The sequence below is a fragment of the Onychostruthus taczanowskii genome, unplaced genomic scaffold, assembly GCF_017590055.1.
Source record: "Onychostruthus taczanowskii isolate IOZ18803 unplaced genomic scaffold, ASM1759005v1 scaffold17, whole genome shotgun sequence".
Lineage (NCBI taxonomy): Eukaryota > Metazoa > Chordata > Aves > Passeriformes > Passeridae > Onychostruthus > Onychostruthus taczanowskii.
In genome coordinates, this window is record NW_024498906.1 from 5,904,502 (window position 1) to 5,926,313 (window position 21,812).

A 21,812-nucleotide genomic window follows, 5' to 3' on the forward strand; every position below is an offset into this window, starting at 1 on the left:
AATCAATATAACAAAAAGTTATTGTTTATAGATATGTGCTATTGCTTGTTTGTGTTTATTCTGCTCTTTCTGAACACCTGCTTGAGGTAGGTATTCACACCTGTAACATGAGATTCATTGCAACTTGTACTGGAAAGAAACAAAATTTCACTTGCACCATGCCTGAGTCCTTAACATTATGCTCTCTTCTCAAGCTGCTTTGCCAAGCTGCTTTCACTCTTCTGCAACTGCACTTTGATCTTCTGTTAAAGATTAGAAATCTGAGATACAGATTACACCTCTCAACAGCAAAAAGGTTCCTGATTCAGGAGTTTGCTGAGACCAATCAGCTCTGCTTCTTTTTCTTCTTCCTGCAGTCTTGAACATTTAAAATCAGAGATGCCTGATGCCTGTGGAATCTGCCTGACCACAGCATCTTTCACGTCACACTGAAAGTCTGCATGAGGCTGCAGCACGTCGGATGTCGAATGTAAATGTTGTGTATGCAGGTACCAGTTGAATATAACTGAATTATTAAACTGGGAATAGAAGAAAACTTCAGTAACAGAAGTTTACATGAGCTCTCAGCAGCCTCTATCAACTAATGAATGGAAATCCACTTGCACTGGCTTTAGGACAAACTATGTCTTACAGAGAGCCTGACCATTCCTATACCTCAGCCAAAAGGAATTGCACTAACCTGGCACTCATGCAAATACATCAAAAGGTATATGCAGAACAGCGAAACATAATTGAAGTCCTAATCCCTTTAGCCAAAACCTGGTACAATTCCCAAAATCTGAACAAGTTTCTCTCCCAGCTGGACTAATCTTTTTGTGCAGCCCAAGAGAGGGGAAGAGGCAGATTCTGGCTCAGCCTGGCAGTGCCTTGGCCAAGACCTAAAAGCAAAGTCCTGTGGGAAGCCTGGCTCTGCTGGGCTCTGCCTATTGCTGCTGCTGCACCAGGAGCTCCTCTCGTGCCTTGGCTGAGAGTTCTCATGTCAAAGGCTGTGCCCCCTCCTCGCTCACAGCCCTCCATCCAGCTAGAGAGTATTCTTGTTCTCCGTGGCTGCTGCTCACACAGAGCAGTTCATAAGCTGCAATACCTTTTGTGGATACTTGTGATCATCTATTGTGTTTTCAAGACAGTTACTGAATGAAGAAACAAAATAAGGGAATACATTCTTTCTCTCTGGCCAAATGACCACATTTGGCATCCTGAGAATGAAAATCTGAAGCTACAGGTTAATTTACAAAGTTAAAATATTATCTGATCTTATCAATTTCACTTATTTTTCCTACTACGTTTTATATTCTCTTAGTTTGTTTCATGAAGCTTTGTATTTTTCACTAATAAAATAAAGAAACATTTTCTATTCTCAGTGAGCAGACGGTGATGTCTAAAGACTGACCTCTACCTATTTATTCCAGACAAGAAATGAACCACTCTATTTCAAATTTCTCATTAAATTCAGTTTCACAAATTGCTCCCATTTCACTGAAAAATAAGCTTGTTTTTAAAAAGAAACACTGCCAGTGTCATCACCTATGAATACAAATTAGATATCACATTTGGTGAATATTTTTACACATGGGATACCTACATCTAGACACATGTGCCTATGCAGGATCGATGTACAACATATTTACACTGATGGACACTAATAAGAAAACACTGTGTACCTTCTGTACAAAGCAACTTTAAAATAAATTCATTTTAATCTATATAGCAATATTAGGAAGACTTTTAATTTGTTGTCTCTCATAGCAATTATCTAGGCAAAACAAGGGCTGGACATAAGATTTTTTTACATAATGTTGAGGTGGAGCTGAGTGCAGTTGAAAATTTATTGTATTAGACTTTATTCAATGATACCTGTCTAAATGATTCCATCTTTTGATCTATATTATGAGATCTTATATAGTTTATATTGACTTTTATCCCACTGCTCACAGATGGTTTGTAGTGAGGGCTGAACTTGCTTTGAAAGCAAGGGATGGCGAAAACCTGATTCCACTGAATGTTTAGTACAATGGTAAAAGTATTTATCTCCTAAAGAAGAACCCCTGGGTGATGTGTGAAACTTGTGCAAGGACCCTGCAGGAAGTCTATGCCCCTGAAATCCACTTATCAGGCTGGCAATACCAGGGCTTTCTCTGGCCAAATGGCTGAGCTTCTTTTCACAGCAACAGCCAATATCCCAAACTTCCCATCTCCTGCTAGGAATCTCAGCCATTTTTCTTGGCAGCAAAGTATTTTCTTCTGGGCTCAGAAAAGAGCTTAAATGAAAAAAGGTTAGACAAATTCTGGTAATACAAATGCCTATTTTTAGCAAACAACAGGGATGAGAGAAATGGAAACACTGGAAGAAAGGCTGTGGCTGTGTGAACAAGTGCAGCCCACGCTGCACAAACAAGCACCCCACTTGTTTCCCTCCGTGCCTCTGGACCTGAGGGCTACATGGCTGAGAACTATAACTTAGAACTCTATTTCAAACCAGATTCTTGGAGAAGGATAAGGACAGAAGGAAAGCTGGGAAAAAAAGGAACATGGCAAAAAGGAAACAAAGAAAATGCCTGGGGAAGAAAGAGTCTCACAAAGGCATTGTCTCACCCACGTATCTAGCAAGGGCTACCTGTGGAGGCAGCTTAAGGTAAGGAGGAACAGGCTGCTCCTCCACTCTAAACAAGACAGGTTCCCCTATAGCTATTGTTGAAATGAAAACAAAGAGCAGCAAAAAAGCCTGATACCAAAACACAATCCCCTGAAAACATCAAGGAACAGAAAACACTTTTATATTCTTCCCTCTCATCTGCCACAGGCAGCAGCGCTCACCTCTGGAGCTGGGGAAGGAATTGTTGAGCTGCTCCATCACTTCCTCCAAACCTGTGCTTGTGTCCTGGGGAGGGCTGAGCAGCTCATCCTCACCTGCAAAGCAAATCCACAGCACTGCATGAGAGCCTGTGCTAACAGTTTGTACTGTCCAAGTCCTCCTCAAAGCTAAGGCTGCTCACTCAGACACATTCTGCTTAGTGTACAATAAAAATTTCAAAGGCGAATTTTGTTGACTGTTACTGTTCTCTTTCTTTATAAGGATCTAAGGGAAACTAAATGAGGAATTTGAGACAATTAACACTATTTTAATTCATAAAAAGGGATTTAAGAAATCGACTCTGCTAAAAGAAGTAGGGCAAAATGTCTGCTAGGAACATCTAGTTCCATAAATGACACTCGTTTCAGCTTCTCTTGTTCTATTAATGGAAAAAGAAATTGCTGTTGTGAGTGCTGCTGTTGAGCAGCTTTCTAATAGAGCTGGGTTCATGTTGGCACTGCTTTGCCTAGCTGTGCAAATCAGTAGAACCCAGATTCTCATCTGCATCAGTATTAATATTTCTGACAGTTTAATTGCATCAGATTGGCGCTCCAAGAACAGTCAATTGTACTGTAAAAAGGTTTAGCAGCAGTTTAATAAAGCGAAATACATTTCTGCCACTGAATAATTTCTATAACCTGATTATAGGGCAGCAGCTTAATGGGAAACTCAATACATTTTATTTTTACTGGATTTTTTTTGCTCATGGTTTCACATAACTGAAATCCATATGTTGTTTTTAATGCAGATCCTGCCTTCCAATATAAATAAAGCATCTTGAAAAAGAAAACCCTAAAGTATATACTTTAAGTGAGATTCTCCTTTTTTACTAGATGTCTTTTATCTCTATTAAAACACAAAAGCAATTTTGCCTGCTGTAATAACTGAGTTACATACTTCTTTTGAAAATTACTTAATGGCCTTTTATTCTAACATGTCGTGCCCGATTTGAGTAGGAAACTGTCTGATTTTCTGTTAACATTTACATTCTTTAAACGCTGAGGTGCTCCACGCTAGTGAAAAGCCTAGAAAAAAGGATATGAAAGGAGCATTTCAAGGCTGCCTATATTTAAGCTGGGAGTTTAACAAGAATTATTCTGACCAAGAGTGATTCCTCCCACTCCAGCACAAGAAGTGGGATAGAGTGTCTGCAAGAAGCACTTAATTCATATAAATGATGGTCTTTGTATCAGCTTCTTTTATTCCATTAATGGTCTAAAAATAGTTGCTGAGGCTGCTTGCAGTGTGTTCGGCTTTTGAGTGGTGCTGGGCTCACACAAATCAACCCATACCATGAGTTACTTTCAGATCAGGCACTGCACTGACAGAGATCTCTTAGCAAAAGCAATGTCCTTGCAGCTTTTACTGAATGTCAAGGTGAAAACTCAGAGTGAGATCTCGCTGCTTCAACCCAGGCTGAGGATTTTACCAGCCTGAAGAAAGCCTCCAGCCCTAAAGAGCTCAAGAAAAGGGCAGTGGTTCTGCTGTCCTGGCCAAGAACTGAAGACAGGTACCAATTTCCAAATGTCCTCATAAGTGCTGATATAAGCTGCACTACACCAAAAATGTGGTACGTTTTTATTTAAAATGCATTTTTTTTCCTTATTTGGATTATTTTGTTTTCTTAGCATTTCCTTGTAAAGGACAAAATAAGACATCAGCCAAGCAACTTGACAGAAGTAAAGACACCTTCAGAGCTCAGTCTCCTTACCCAGAATAGCCTTTCCCATTTGTGTTTCTACAAAAGGTTTAGAGGGCTAAGTGAGTCTCAAATATTCTGGTGGTACATGAACAAATTTAAGTTCAGAACAGCCTCTTGCACTTCAGAGAACCTCCTCTGCTGCTACCCTGCTGGGGGAGAAAGGCCAAGGATAAGGACTTTCCCACTGGGGCGCCATGAGGAGAAAAGCAGAACATTTCTGCTTGCCCAGGTGTACTTCAAGTTAACAAGGAATAAGTTCTATTTGTAACTGAGGGTTTGAGGAGGTCACTGCTTTTACCAAAACACTGCTGGCGGAACACCTTTCACAGCAATCTCTCCTCAGCAAAGCAGAAAGACAAAAGTGCAGTGGGTTTTCAAATGCAGAAACAGCTAAGGTGTAATTTTAAAGAGAAAAACATATAAAAGCTACCACTACCTTGCCTCATTGCCTGAAGCACCTTGAGATCCTCAGTATTTTCTCAAAAATTATGGCTCCCTCAATCCTGGGCACATGGTTGCTGCATGGCAGCATTATTTACACCCCCATTCTGGTTCCCTTCACAATTCAAGTGCATTTTAAGCTGTGCTCCAGAAAACTCTGAGCCTAGCAAGCAAAGCTTTCTGGTGTGAAAGGACACCTCACAAACTGAATTAGCAGTGGTTTGTTAGCCTGATTAGTAATTTTTTTATAAGCTCCACTCCCTGCTGCCAACAGTGTGGCTCTGCTGAGTCTCAGTATGATCCTTCTGATAACATCTCACTGTCCTCCCACATACTGGCTCCATCAAACCAATCAAATAAAATCAAGCAATGTCTAAATATTTGCTTTAAAAAGTTTTAGCAGCTTATATGACTCTACTGTGTTAATCAATTAATTTCAGTCTCGCAAGGTAAGTGGGAATAACTTTCTGTTATATTCCCAAATTAAAAGAAGCATATTTTTGTATTTTGTCCCACTAAAGGATGAAATATAAACTACAAGACTTCTAATAAGACGGCTGGGAAATACTATCTTCCTATCTTTTCTTTTAACTGTATTTAAATTCATGTATTTTATGTGATGAAATTCATGACATTTCTCCAGAAAGCTGATGCAAATTACACCACTACTAATATATTTTATCTACTCTGTGTATGGCACACATAACAAAATATTTGCCCACTGGTAACATGATTAATGAAAGGTCCATTTTTACTTATTCCATAAATTCCTGTTACCTGTGATTGTACCCTCAGCCCCAGGATTTCAACCTCAGCATTCCTAGAGGTACTATTTATTTCACATTTTTAACTGCAGATTGTACAGAACCCATCTTGTTTGATATTGTCATAGGCTGAAATTATTGCTCACATCTAGAATGGAAGAAAAAGCCTCCTCAAAAGCTACACTTCCCACCACAACAGCAATTTAGACACAGCAGAATGTGCCCTCCCATTAAATTTCTCACTGCCATTGACACTTTCACTAATAGCAGTGAAAAGCTCTCACTAATATACATAAAATAAATTTCTCTGTATGAAGCTGAATATTATCATCAGACTTGAAACATCATCTTGTTGAAGTAATATAAGTGCATTTGCTTAAAGACAGTGAAAAGATTGATTGCTTTTTTACTAGCAGAAAATCCTTGCCACTTGGTAATAAATACTTACTAATTTTGTAACAGACAGGAAATTAGGAAAGTGCCACATGGCAGTTACTAAAAGCACCAAAATAATAATTCCAACCTCCAGCTACAGAATATTATTATTTAACCTCACTCCACAACTCTTGTGATGTTCATTATCACATGTGATGTGATACTTAGAAAAGCCACTAGATGAGCACTGCCTGTGAGTGACAGCTCCATCCTACTGACTGAGCCACAACATATTAAAAATAAGATCACATCATTTAACATGGGGATGACTAATCATACATTTAGTCTCTTAGCCATAATTAATATTATGTACATTTAAATCAGTCATGTCATGCTTCATAACTGAAAGTCAGTTTGAATAGAATAGTCAGCTTTTCAGCAGCTCTTGTTTCCAGAAGTCAAGCCCTGGCTGAGCTTTGTGTTTAATATCAAAATATCCAAGCTACTGGGTACATCATGACCAAAAGCAAAGCCTGAATCATAATGAAGATGCAAAGTGTAAACAGCCAGATGACACTGAAGATCTTTGCAAACATCTACTTCATTTCATTTGAACTAAATGGAAAAGTGTTTTCTGTCTTTAAGGATTTTTTTTCTGGAAAATGTGACATTATTATTTTTTGTGACAACCTGAGCTTTGTTATCTTACCCATGGTTTCTGAAGTCTGGCTGCCAACTACACGAAGAAGCATTGGCTGACTGCTGCCTGACCTCTGCAAAGAGGTAGAAGGAGATGACAGTGTTGTACCATTCACCTTGGCATCTGCCTGTGGCTGAAATTGAAGGAAAAAAGTAAGACATTGCTATAACAGCTCACTACTTTATATCTCTGTAATTTTTATTTATTCCATGAATACACACAATTTTCAGTCTGCTTTTAAGTAAATTCATCCATGCAGCCAATGCATTTTAATTCTGAATAAAACAAGGAACAATACTAAATAAGAACATCAAAACCCGATTCCATATTCTCATTTGCAGCCTGTACAAAAACAATTTTGTACTTTCCTCTGACTCGCCTCTACAGATATGATTTCTTGGTATGTTCTCATTTATTGCAAATGCATGGTGAGCTCCGTGGCAGGGAAGAACGATGCATCTGACTCCATGTTCTCAGAAGGCTAATTTATTTCTTTATTATACTATATTATATTAAAGAATACTATATTATACTAAAGAATACAGAAAGGATACTTACTGAATGCTAGAAAGATAATAATGAAACTTGCGACTCTTTCCAGAGTCCCGAGACAGCTTGGCACTGATTGGCCAATGAGTCAGAACAGCACACAGGGAGTCCAATCAAGCAATCACCTTGGGTAAACAATCTCCAAACACATTCCACATGAGCACAACACAGGAGAAGCAAATGAGATAAGAATTGTTTTTCTTTTCTCTGTGGTCTCTCTTGCTGCCTTTCAGCTTCCCAGGAGAAAAACCCTGGGCAAAGGAATCATGTTCAGGGAATGTGAATGCCACACTCGTTATTGATAACACTTCTCACCCTGTTTGGAAAATCACTCTTCAGGGACCTAGGAGAAATGCCTGAGGACTCACCTGCTCCAGCAGCTGCCTCAGCCTGTGCAGCTGCGATTCCAGCTGTTTGTTGTGATCCTCCAGGATCTGCATCCTGGCCTCCAGGCGGCCCTTGTGCTGGCGAAGCAGCTTGGCTTCTGCAATGAGCTCAGCGTCGCGGGGGCTTTGCGGGGAGACCGGCATCATCTCCGGGGGGGACGGCAGTGGGGACAGACCCTTGTGCTCGTGCTGCTGCTTCAAGCGGTCGTACTCCGCCTGCAGGTTCCTGTTGGGAGGTGACAAGGGGGAAAAGCTTTATGGCCCTGCACAGGGCAGTGACAAGGCGCTTCCTCTGTTGTGGTGTGATGTGTCTCACTTTTCAGGACCCACCTGCACCAGCTGCCTTTCCCTCTCCAGAATCCACACACCTGTGGGCTCACTCCTTGCAGATCCGCACAGATCTGGATTAGATGGATGTGTGGTTCAAGTTGCCTAAAGGCTCTTGGCATCACCAGAATTCACAACTGATTCCCTCCCAGGGCACCTCATGCAGGAGGTTCCAGACACCCTCCCAAAGCCAGGACTGGTCTGTCCTGGGCTCAGCCCTCCCTCAGCTTCCTGCCCTTTATCTTTCCCAGCAGAAGTGGCACTGCCAGTTCCCTTCCACACATGGCTGCACCTGAGGGGTCATTAATGCTAAAGGAGGACTCAGAGCTACCACAGAACCTCACAAACACTAAACCAAAGCGGGTGCCACCTGGCTGGCTGATCTGTTTCACAGATGAGAAACACTGGAGAGGCAGCCACACAAAAAGGCAGAGCAAAACACAGAACTGGGCTGTCAGTCGGGTCACATCGCTCTCCTCTCTTCAGATCCGCAAATGTATTTCCAGCCTAGGGCTAAAATTATCAGCTGAAGATGAGAATTAGTGACCTGGTCTGTTGAACTGAATTGCACTGGCTTTTGGGGCTACAATTTTCATCTTCTTGGTCCTGCCTAGAGTGCTACTGTCTACTGTAACTTTATGGCACTGCTAAGCTTGTTCTTTTATTCCATAAAACTCCAATTTTGCTTCAGTAAAACATTCCATAGATTAATATGATCTATAGTGCTCCACTTGAAAAAAAAAATGTACCAAGCAGGCAAAGCACAGAAGGTAAGAAACTGAAGCATTGTTAAAGGTAACAGTCCAAAACCACAAAAATAGTAACTCGTAGCAGAAACTTCATAGGCAAGGGAAGCCTAACAAACTGCACTGGGATTTTGTTGCTATGATGTTCTTTTACAGGTTCCCAGAGGGGGAAAAATGGCTCAATGCTCTGGTAACTGCTTATTCATCACAAGCAGTGACCCAGATTTTACTTTTTCAAACTTGCTCTTATTTGAGGTTGTGAGAACAGACACCTTTTTCCAGTTCTGCCTGCAAACCACAACACACTCTGACAGTTTGGTCTGGAAGCGTAACAGCACCTAGGAAACCTCCCAAAAAAACACTTCTAAAAGAACATTATTGTGACCAGAAGGAGAACTAAAGCAGAATGCATCATTTCACATGGGTGAGAAAGCAATGCCAAGGACAAAGACAAGGCACTGACTGTTCTCCAAAGGCCCCTGAGCTCCTCAGCAGCTGCATGATGGACACGTCCTCACCTGGGCCCGTGGCACCGCCCACAACACGATCTCTAAGGGATGTCTGACCTACATGATCCCTCCTCTGCAGAAATTTTAAATTATTAAAAAGCAAGAGCTAATAATTTTTAACTTTGAGCTGTTCCAAAATTCAAGATTTCCTTCCTTAAAGCCCACACAAAGAGGGATAACTATAGAGAGGGGTTTTTTCCAATGAATGGTTTTTTTTTGTTTTAATGAAATACTGAGTTTCAAGTTCATGAAAATGATCTAGAAAAAAATGGCTATCTATACTGGGAATAGATATTGTCATGTAAGTTATGTCTTCCGCCTGACTTAATGTGTTCTGATACTTCTAGCTGAACAAACTGGTGAATAATTAATAAAAATACAAAAGGGAATAGGAATGAACATGACAACATGTTCATTACACATGGTGCTATTGCTGACTGAAGTTTCTACAGGAATGATCATTAAGCCTGCTTTTCACCACGTCCGTAGATAGGGGATATCACTACCCCATGAGGAATTTCTCAGATGCACAATACAGGCAATATTCTCTGAACAGCAGACTCAAAAGTTTGAAGTGCTATAAAGCAAAAGATAAAACATCACCCTAAGGGAAGCTAAATAAATGCACTTGGTCATACTTACAACATAATCAGATACCTTGCTACAAAGAAATCTACAATTATCTCCTGTATCAATATAGAGAAGTCCTTCCAGTAACAGTGGTATTGAAATAGAAGTAAGGACCAGGGAGTAATTCAGATAAAAATCCTTTCATGTCTGATAAAAAATAATGAAAAATCTTTCTGAAAGCCTACAGACAAAAAAAAAAAAAAAAAAGGGAAAGATACTGCATAATTTCCAACCAGAGGTATGTCTAGATTTGGGAGTTCTGTAATTAAATACTATAATACTTTTGTAACAAAGGAATGTAATTTTGAAGGATGCATGTGGGTTTGCCCAGTGCACCTGTATTACTGACTTTCCAACTGCATCTACACAGTCCTCCAACCAGAGAACTGAGATTCATCGTAGTTTCAGAGCCATAAGAGTGATCCGTGGTGCATCTGGCTGTCACAAACAAACAATGCTGCTGCATGTACTGGGAAAAGGAACCCTTCCTCAGTAACAGAATACTCAGAAAACCCCATCTATTCCATTTACAATGCTTGCAACACTTTGAGGCATTTGTGTAGAAAAGGGACATAGGAAGCATGCAGTGCAACCTTGATTTATGCAACTGTACAGAGCTGAGTAGTAAAGAGTGCATGAATTATGAATCACATCTATCACTGGCAGCATTAATTGCCTGGTGACAGAAATCCTAGTGGACTCTTTTTGCTGAGTAGTCCTCTCAAAGGCAATTGAGAATTTGTGAATTCATGTTATTTCTCATCTCCCTACAGAAAATCAGTGGTCTGAAGAAACAGACAAAGATGGTAGCTGAACCACCTACCCCCTGTCCCTCACTAGAGTGACAGTGTTTACTCAGGATGCTTCACACTCAGAAGATCTAGTTCCCCTTCAATGCCAAAACAAATACCAAGAGGAGCCACAGCGTGTTTAGAAATGCATCACTTTCTTGCTGTTGGCAACTATACAGAAGGAACTTATGTGAGGAGGCCATTCATCAGTCTTCAGATTTGAAGGAACACTGAAACAGGGCAGCTTTGAGATTCAGGGTGTCTGCTTTCCCTGGTGGCACACCGCCCACTGCACTCCCACTGCAAGTCAGGAAAAGCAAAGGAATGGCAAATAGCTCTGGCTGGAGGTCTCATTTACTTAGTTCTTGTTCCAGGACAGCTCAGAGCTGGGAGGAAGAGTAGAGAACATGAGAGAAGTCCTCCTCTTACATACAAGACCCGAGTTCAACTGAAATATTAGGCAACATCCAATTTCCTGACTCACTAAAATAGCAGGAAGGTATTTTAATTATTTGCAAATAGTTTTGACTTTGTCAGTGTAGAACCACATGCTTTCTTATTTCTATTTAATGCCACTACAGTACATCCTAGTCAGTATTACCTATCCTACTGTATAACCTATGTAATATATTGCCTTAGATGGACAACAAAAACTTGTCTTCTCTCTCTCTGAAATACATTCACTCTTGAGGAAATAGTTTTAGAGGGTTTTATAATTGGATTTTTCTTTTATACTTCAATACAGTAATCATGGCTTCAGTAGCAAGATTGCTTTTTGTCTATTGAATTCAGAAATGGTCTTATCACAATATTCCATGGGATGCAAAACTCTAAAACTCAAATAAAACATTTTCAGCCATTGAAAATATTCTCTAAACTGCTCACATTTTAACAAATATAAATTATTTAGTAGTCAAATCTTAGCCATACATTATTTAAGGAAGTCATACTTACAAGCTACAGAAGCACCAAGGTCTTAAAATGCTAGCAGATAAATAATGAATATCTAACAAGAGGTCCTTGGAGCTGACAAAACCCGAGTCAGAACCACATCACAGCTAGGTTAGTTTGTAAGTTAGAGAATGCATTTCAGAAGAATTCAAAATAGGCAATAGAGCTTTTAAACTGTCCAAAAGCAAAACCTCAGAATTACAATTTCAATGAGTTTTTTTCATTTAAGTAACAAGTCAAGATGGAAATACTTGGGAGGCCAGAAACTGTAGCCGAAACCCAAATGGAGGTCAGAATTCAATCAAAGGCTCAAAAGCAGCAAAGCAAAAAGGAAAGGGCTGTTTTAAAAAGCAGGAAACTGTGGAGAGCAGAAGAAAAAGAGAAATGACAATGAGGTGCCAGTATCACAGCACTGCTTCCTCTTGGCACTTGAGGCATCACTTGTGGCTGCTTTCCTGGGAGCTGCTGAGAAGTGACTGCATGCCCTGACTCTTACAGTAAAAGTGTACAAGACACAGCAGAGAGAGCTAAACCTGGGCTAGCAGAAGTTATCACCAGTGTATGCAACAGGAGTTATGTCAACACAGGTGGCAAAGGGCGACTCCTGCACCACATCCAGCTCAGCAGTGGCAAGAGATGAGCCCTGGAACAAAGGAGTGTCTTCATCCCAAGGCAGTAACAAAAGTTTAAATGGAGGGTGTTTCAGGATATGCATGGGAAGGAAGATGTGTTCACCCACTGGAACCAGGTTCACACAAGGAATTAGGTGTCAGATTGCTGATTACATTTGGCAACAGCCAAGAAAGGTTTACACAAACTCGACGGAGGAGAACGGCTAGAAAATGGGAATCTAAAGACTGTTTTCAAAAGTAGGTAAGTTACATGAATACCTCCTGATTGGTCCTGTCTGAAGAGCTTATTTTTCTAAACAAGAATCAGTGTTTCATCCATAAACTCATGGTCATCTGGCTGTGACAAGCAACCAGGACAGCAAGAACTTGTTCACTTTTCAGGAGCTACCTTACATTTTACATACAAGTTATTTATAGCAGTTTGCAGAGACAAAGTAATGATTTTGTCATAATCAATGAAAATCAGAGCAGAGTGAGACAGAGCCAGAGCTCTCTGTGCCTGCTGTGTTGAGCACTCACAAAAGGCAAGGCTGCCTGTGGTGGCATCCCATCCGTAACTGTGCCTCCAGCAGTACAAATAAGAAAACCTTATGGAATACTCCTCTATTTTAATTCAGGACTGGCAAACTTCAAACCAGGTATTTTTAAGGTATAGTTCCTGCCAGAGATCTTTTACACCCCTCATCTGTAATTGCTAAATTAAATAAAGCCCATGCAGAAATTTAAGGCATGAACTCTCAAAGGGCTTTTTACCTTGTTTAACTATCTAGCTCCATGTTATACTAGCTTTCATATACTACATTTCTAATAAAAAACTATTTCTGCTTTAAAAACCATCTTCCGTTCTGCTAGACAGCTTATTTTGTATACAGAGAGAAAAGCATTATGAATTTTTCCTTCTTCCATGATTCACCACATAATGCTGTTTAAAAAAATAATACACATCTCCTGGAAATGAAGCTGTCTTATCATCTGTATTGTACTAGCTTATCATCTGCATTGTACTAGATATTTTTTAGCTACAGTTCTGAACATGCAAAGTATCATGTCTTATTTCAAAATATTGATTTTTCTTCACTTCAGAAAGTACTTGGGCTTTATGTGCTGTGTAGTTGGAAGTTTGTGGTTTGTTTCAAACAAAATCTCCCTGCTATTCAGTGAGCGAGAGCTTTGTTTACTACAGCTTTCTGTGTGAAACATTGTCCTCATTCTTGATGCCTACAATCTTCTCCACTCTCCCAGACCCTCCTGATAAAAAGTCTCTGATGGAGTCACTGTAATTGATTAGCACCATCCAAAGAAGACATACATGGAGAGAAGATCTATGACACTGCCAACTCCTGCATTATTTCCTTGACAAGTCTAAGGTAAATGATTAGTGCATTAAATCCTCAATGTAAGCAGAATTACCTAACTCTTACAGAAGCAAGGGAAAAAGCATGAAAATGCCAACAGACTGTACTATAAAAGCCGAGGATAGTAGAAGACAAACAAACCCTTTTTTTTTTTTTTGGTAGAACTAAGTAATTTATATCTTACAGTCTCATTTTGGTAATTCACAGTTGTAATTACCAATCTTCCAGGGTCAAGATCTCCTGGTTTTTGTGCTGATGGCCCAAGATTCCAGAGTACTGTATAAAGAGGACTGCAGTGCTCTTCAAGTCATGCTTCAAGTATCCATCTGGGGGGTTTTTTAAGGTGATTAATGACATTTACTTCAATTAAATTTGAAGTTGTGATACTTTGTATTGAAAGACTAAAGAAATGGCAACAAGCAACACCAAAGAAAGAGAAAGAGGACCCAACTTTTACCCACTATGAAATTACTTATTTGTCAGAAAAAAATGCAGTTCTATAAGTAATTTTATCCCTAACAATTTTACCAAACTGAATTCCATCTAACTGTACAGTATAATTATTTTGCAGACTTTTTACTCCAAATTCAGCAGCTGGTGGTATAACCCACCTGTTTTCCTCCTCCAGGTCTGCGAGGATTCTCTCCAGCTCCCCTCTTTCCTCGCTCTCCAGAGAAATCAGGATCTGGGCAGGGCTTCGAGGCTGGCTCAGGGGGGACTCCTGGTTCAGACTTTGGCAGTAGTGCTGGATTAACAAGTGTTCATCATCGCTGGAAAACAGAGCAGGGTAAAACAGGCTGTTCCCTTCCTGCTTTTCAGCTTCACAGTGAATATGAGGAGATGATTCACTCCCAGTCTCTCATTTCTTACAAAGAGATTTGCTGAACTCTTTGTAACCAACAGCAGAGCAATGCACCTTAAAACAAAATCTGCTGACCTGTTTCACTGAGTCTCTGGTAATTTTCCTTCTCCGCAGAGACCACCTCCCTCCTTCTCTGCTTCTTAGATACTTAAAGCCAAGTTTTGCAACAGCTGACATCCTCAGCTCTCCTCTTTTGACAAACTTCAATTATGAATTTGCTTGCAAAAAAAAGCAATCTTCTGCTGCCTGATCTGCACTGTGGAAGGGTCATTCAAGCAAGGCCAATGCATTTATTTTTGTACCAACAAACTCTCCTTATGTATTAAGTGTGTGCTTTATTTATATTTTTTAATCTACAAAATTCTAAATTAGGTAAACAAAGAAAAAACCCTGAACTAATATAATAAAAGTGTGTTATTTTCCACTCAGATGTTTGGCTTATTTTTAATTTAAAAGTGCTGTATGCTTTCAGAATACAAATATATTCTATTCAATACATGGGATCTCTTTCCCCTATTTCTATTGCCCCTGAAGTTGTCTGGCATCTGAAAACAGAAATATCTCTGGAAAAGGAAATACAATTCTGAAGTCCTCAATCACCTCCCAGAACTACATGGATTGTTTTAGGTGTCGTTTAGGTGCTAAGGAGATGCATCCAAGCCCTAAAAAGGCAACTTACAGCAGAAGTCACTGAGAAACCATGAAAGGTATCCCTTGACACCATAGGACAGGGTCAATAAAAATGACACTGCTGTTGGAGATCTCACAGAACAAAATAATTCAGTCTAGTCAGTCCAGGGTTTTTTCCTGTTGTGTTTCTAAACCAGAATTTAACAGGCATTTTGAACAGCTGTTATTGTTCAAAAATTATAATTTTCCTTGTTTTCATTTGTTCCTGAAAATGTTAATGATGCAATTTTATGACTGCAGGAGTGCCAAAGCAGTGCAGAGTACATTAACATTAGTTCATAAAAGAGAAGTATTAATTTTTCACAAAAGGAGAGGCCTGTCAGTTCTTAAATTTATACTTTTCATGAAGCACTTCAGCTGTGATTTCCTTCAAACCACTGCTTTGCATTTATAAATATTCTTACAGATCTTAAGTGAATTAACTGTGAACAAGTGACATTACTATTGTAGTAAAATGTCACTTTACAAGCATAGTCTTTTTGTGTGATTTTCAGCCTGCACAGACATTTTATACATCATTGCATTGACATTACATAATGAAACGTTTTGTGATATATAAATATAAATGTTGTGTTTTTATTTCCTGTCTTCCTTGTTTCCATCTATCACTCTGCCTGTGCTGATTAGCCAAATAATCCAAACCCTGCAAGAATAACAAATAATACTTAGGCATAATCTGATGAGCAAAACCGAAGTAATTACAGTTGTGAATTCATGGTAAACTTTGATTTTGCTTCAATTTGTATCTATCTGGAGAATATTTCTTCCAAAATTCAAAATGAACAGTTTTATTCTCATTTTAACAGTTGAAACTGAGGAACAAACTGGATAGCTAACTCAGTAATTGAATCACGCTAGTACAACTTCCAATTGATCAGAAAAATGAACTGAACAGGAAGACCAAAGTGTAATACAAGAGATACAGTGTATGCATGATTTCTGTGACAAGGACACTGAAATATTTCAGTGGGACAACACAGAACTTCATCTCTTAGAGCATTACTACAATCCACAGTAACACAAAATTAACACGTGACTTGGAAACAGTTTTCACTAACTGCATGAAACTTACTGACATTGCATCAATATTAGTTTTGAGGGGTCATTCTAACTTTCCCCATTTACCTTAAAACAATGTACTTGGTTCTAAAGGAGATTTTATTTCATAACTGGTAGGCAACAATCCTACCAAGTCAAAAGTGAAACTATTTTGAAACAAAGAAACAGCTTTATTGATGTCCAAGAGCATTCTGAGCTCACATGCTCAGAATCAACCTCACAAAATGTTGTTCATTTGGAATCTCATTTTAAGTGAATGAAAATTGGCCAGAATTCTGTGTTGTAAAGGACTGCTACAAATTTAATTGTCTGAATTTTCATAAAAATCCATCCCTTAAACTGTGATAAGGATGACATCATGTAGAATAGATAAAAATGCTTTTAGAGAAGTTGGGGTTTCATATCTGATTGATTTAGAATCCATGCTATGGCTTCTGTTACACAGTTAATGAACCAAGATCAAATTTTCACACACAGCCATGATGTAGCTGATTCTGTGCTGCCTTCAGAAACATTACCCACAGTTACTTCTGTGTCCTTTTATTCAGAGAATAAACAACACCAAGAATATTATAATAGGAGAACCACAAACGGTTTCAGTGAGTGATTTAACTACCTCTCAAAAATCAAAACTCTTATTTATAACTCTACATTTAAAGTAATACAATGAATGCTTGTCAGTGATCTGTCAAACTTCCAGTTTACTACTGCTAGTATTTCACGGTGATGATCAGTCCCTCCTGCCTTACCCTTGCCAAGTATTTCAGGTATTTGTACGCCAAAGATTTCTGTTTAGCCTCACTTATGTTCTGTATGACACTTCTCCCACACCAACATTTTCTAGCTAACAGCAATTTAACAGCATGTTTAAGCTTAAACTAAGATAGAAGGGTTTTTTGTATCTTTGTCCTTAAAACTCATCAGACAAAGACCATATTTTGATTATGGAAATTATTTGCTGAATATATCAGTAATTTCTGGAAATAAATTAGTAGTTTTAATTTTGAAGGCATCAATCATTTGTTGTATAAATTTGGTATTAAGCTATAAGCCATTAATCCAGACACTATGATACAAATTGAAAGGACATGAGCACATCATTAATTCGAACCAGATGTGATACATGGCCACGCAAATTCAGCACTACAAAATTTCATTACAAGTTATTAACCTTCCCAAGAAAATACATGTCAAAACCACAGAAACAGCCTACTTACATGCTCTCATTAGGTGAAATACTGTCATTTAGGTAAGAACCATTGGTGTTCTCCATTTCTGCTAGCCTGTGGAAAAATAAACAAGACTCATTAAAACCAATTACGTTTTTCAAAAACTTTATTTGTTCTAACATTCTGGAAAGAATTAAAGAGCGTGATGTTTCTGATGAATTTGAAACTCAAATTAATTTACACTCGCTGTTGATTACCAAAAGGTTTTGCAATAAGCTATCACAAAAGATTGTTTGCTGCAATGACCTGGCTAAACTCACTTCTAATTAGGTTTTCAACCCTTTCTCTGAGGTTATATTCCAACTTCTCTCAATTAATTAACTCCAAAATCAAAGAAAAGCCTTAAGATGCCAGGGGATTACACAAATTGCTTTGTACCTGGCAATGTCATTGTCCAAACTGTAACAATCAGTCATTTCTCATTAGTTTTCACACTCAGCCCCTCCTAAACATCCTGGCATAATTCAGAAACCACTCTCCTGATCAAGAGATACTAGAGGAGAGAAAGAGGCCAGAATAACTATTTTTCATTATCCCAGCCCTTGAAAATTTACTTGCTTCGTGGAAAAAAACATTTTCATATTTGTGCAATTAATCCACTTTTTGATTCTTAGGAGCAGTATGAAAGCAGAGAATTGAACTAAAGCAGTGATATATCATTATTAGAATCCTCCAAATCAAGGAAAAATCCTGTTTGTGGCATTTCATGAGGTGAATTAACATTACAATGACACCTGAGATTCATATGAGAGTTTGGAGGCTTCTGCTCTTCTATTGTATCAGGGTCCATATTAAAAACTAAACCTTGTATAGAATCATGGAAGGGTTTGGATTGGAAGGGGCTTTTAAAGGTCTCCAGTCCAACCCCCCTGCACTGAGCAGGGACATCTTCAACTCAAACAGGTGGCTGAGAGCCCCATCCAGTCTGACCTTAAATGTTTTCAGGGATGGGGCATCTACCACTTCTCTGGGCAACGTGCTCCCAGTGCTTCATCATCCTCACTGCAAAAATTCCTTCCTTACATCTAGTCTGAATCTGTCCCCTTCTAGTTTAAAACACTACCTCTTGTCCTATTGCCACAGGTCCTGTTAAAGTATCAGTAACTCAGCACACAGCTTAATGAGGACCCCAAGGGACCCAAAAACCAATTCTGACCACACAGGTGCTCTGGCATGCAAGTTAGGACAGGCTGGTTAACAGCAACCACAGACGATGCTCTTGCATCCCAGAGCCTGGAAAGCAAAACCCCAAATTTTATGTTTCTTTAAGAAGTGCTCAGGTAGCCTCTAGCTCTTCTTTTTAAGTCATTTTAGAGAAAGATCTGCCTAACGTCCAGCTGGTCTCATACCTGCTAGCATAATGTTCAATGCGTGAATGAGTATCATCGTGTGAGAGCTGAGGGGACGAGGCAGGCCTATAAGGCAGAAAACACTGATTAATCACAAACAATACCCCTTTAAAAGTAAAAAGACACTTAGCTATGCCTATACCCTCACATGTCTATGCCTTATGCCACGTTTGATAAAAAGCAACTTAGAACTCCAGGTGCTGTGTGTGCCTCCTCAAGGCATCAGTGCAATGTTGTGTGGTGCCACACTGGGGATTTTTGACCATTTGCAATCCATCTGTTGCCACGACTCTTCTTCACACCAACTCCCAAAGGAATCTCTTCCAAAGGCTTTATAGAAGAGCTTTCACCCTGGTTTTCCCTTCACATCTGCCTCCTTCATTGGCATTTCTGCTTCACGTGCAGCCCTGCACTAGCTGCCAGTGTCCTGCGGGGAACCTCTCCTCTGCCTCCCACCCTGCTCCAGTGCCTGCTTCCAGCATATCCCTTAAAGGAGCCTTTAAAGAATTATTCCACGAGCACCTAGAAATAAATACAAGTATATAATGTCTGAAATGAGCCTTTAATAACATACTGCAGACACTGATGATTTTGCCTAATGTCTTCCAAGAGTTGCAATCTCAGTGGTAGCTCAGTGCGTTATACAGGGGGACAATAAATTATGTTGGGTTTTCTGTCTGACAGATGGCATGAGGTCCCCTTCAGTTTTCTGTTGATGAAAACAATTCATAGGACTTTTCTTGTCAATTATTGTTTCTTATAGCCTTACCTCTGGAAAACATCAACATTAAATTATGTTGCCAATGCAGTTCAGACAGCATTCTTTGCTGCCATGTGGGATTTAGCCAATCTATGTGTAGTGAGAGGTGCCAGATTAACAAAAAGTGATGCAGCTTCCCAAACTGAATGGCAATTTTATACTTTTGCTAAATTTCAACTGCCCTTTATTCCATCTCTGCTGACTCTCCTTCTGGAACTCCTGACTGAGGAAGGATTTTCTCCCCATTTTTAACTGTTGGATACTGTGGCTCAGGCTGGGAATGCCCAAAAGTGATTGTATATTGCATTGCACAAGCTGACAGGTTTTGTATTTACTGGTTATAAACCAAAACTGTAACAATCTTCTGGTTTGTAATGTTCCCATGTTAGGAGTTTGACAATCCTGCTGTAATCTACCAGACTTCTCAGCTTCCAGGTTTCTAATCAGCCTCCAAAGGGCTCTAGACTAGGATCCTTCTGAACTCACAGAGCTGTATGCTGGATACACATACAAATCAAGCATCATCATTAATATCTCTTCTCACACAACAGCAAAGTTTTTCCTCTTTGAGACATTATAGGCCAAGTATAACAAATCTCATTTTGTCTTTGAAATGAACTTTGGCCTCTACTTTTACTCATCACATATTCAAGCATTACTACAGCACACCAGAGCACAGAGTTCCTCAGTGCAGCAGCGATTCAGTGGATGGGAGAATTGCTTCTCTGTGACTATATCCCATTCTGTGTACAAATGAGCAGGGAAGGGAGGGGAAAAGGATGCCATTTCTTTAGAGCAGTGGATGACGAGGCAGGGTAACAATGGTTTTCTGATAAATTGAAGTGACCCACATTTTTTCTATTTTTTGGTCATACAGCAGATGTTACAGTGGTCTTAACTGGTACCATCAATGCAAGAAGAGGCCTTGTTTTCAACACACACACAAATGTTGATGCTAATACGGTGCATAGACTAGGAAATATGTGTTAAAAGTAGTTTCAATTTTGAGTTGAATCATTAGTGCCTCTCACCCTGGCACTGCACATGTATTTGTACCAGTAGGAAAGAAGGGACAGCACTTGGCTGGGACCTACTGGGCAATGAGATGTCTCTTTTTGCAGTACTGCATGGCAAAAAGTCAGGCCTGAATGCATGAATATATATCCTTGCTGTCTTGAAATGATGCTGCAACTTCAGAAGTGCCCAAGTTTGTAATACATATAAAAAGATATTTTTTGAAAGACAACATGATGTGTGACTTGTTGGAGTTGATTCTGCCAGCTGCAAGCAGGGAGTGAGGCTATAATTCCAGGTTTGTCCCTACTTCAGAACATACTGCAATGGAGATACACCTCAAACAGCTTCTTAGAAGTTTGCTTAAGAAAGCAAACCTGCTAGAGAAGATTGCTTTGTGTTGAATTCAGCTGCTCAGAGGTACTTTTGCCAGTCTCTGAGCAAACTTGAGAACGATTGTGCTGTATTTTACACACTCTTAGTGACCGACCACCTGTGCTACAGCTCACAGTCCTTCCTTTCTGAGCACACATACTCAGCACACCTAATCAGCTCAAACAGTCAGCAGGAAGGCTGAGTGACACAGCCAATATTTAGCCAAGATAACCATCCCTTTCACAAGGGCTCCACAGCTGCCTTGTTCAAGCTGGGGTCTGCAGGAGCAGCCTGGGAATTCTAGTCAAGTCAAGTGCTGACCAAGTGGCAAGCACCACCTTCCTAAAATTCCCTGCACCCCTGGAGACATGGATGGCAGGATGAGGGTACTTTTCTTTGTCAGCATTTTAGTTGATGCTTCCTGAAAGTGCAGGAACAAGTACATTGTCTTTGTATCATTGCACCATCACAGTTCAAGTCAGACACACATTCTCACAACTTGTGAACTGTCCCTTTAATGCCTGGCAAGCAGTGTATCTGGGCAAAATAGTGGATCATAAGCAGTAAGAACCATTAACTTACAACAGAAAAAATTATCTATTTATAAGCAGTTCCATGTGTACCACATGTTGGTGTCAGAACAGCACTAGCATTGCTGAGTGCTGCCACGTGATGCTTTTCTGAGGATAACCAGAAAACTGGCATGAGAACACCAGAAAAAGGCATGAGTGTAGAAAACACAGGAAAGTTTTATGATAACTGGTT

The 21,812-nt window shown here is 39.6% G+C and overlaps 1 protein-coding gene across 12 annotated transcripts in view; it reads right to left on the reverse strand.

Moving 5' to 3' along the window:
* Window positions 1–21,812, reverse strand: part of DMD (dystrophin) — a 1,147,932-nt gene that overhangs the window by 11,545 nt on the left and 1,114,575 nt on the right. For 11 of the 12 annotated variants that reach the window (XM_041399749.1, XM_041399747.1, XM_041399750.1 and 8 more), the window contains 6 exons: window positions 18,899–18,964; window positions 17,538–17,603; window positions 14,321–14,479; window positions 7,751–7,994; window positions 6,843–6,966; window positions 2,815–2,907 (listed from right to left, as the gene is read on the reverse strand). In XM_041399749.1, coding sequence (XP_041255683.1) covers window positions 2,815–2,907; window positions 6,843–6,966; window positions 7,751–7,994; window positions 14,321–14,479; window positions 17,538–17,603; window positions 18,899–18,964 — 752 coding nt within the window. The remainder of the gene's footprint in view (window positions 1–2,814; window positions 2,908–6,842; window positions 6,967–7,750; window positions 7,995–14,320; window positions 14,480–17,537; window positions 17,604–18,898; window positions 18,965–21,812) is intronic. The other variant, XM_041399751.1, reaches the window with a different exon arrangement.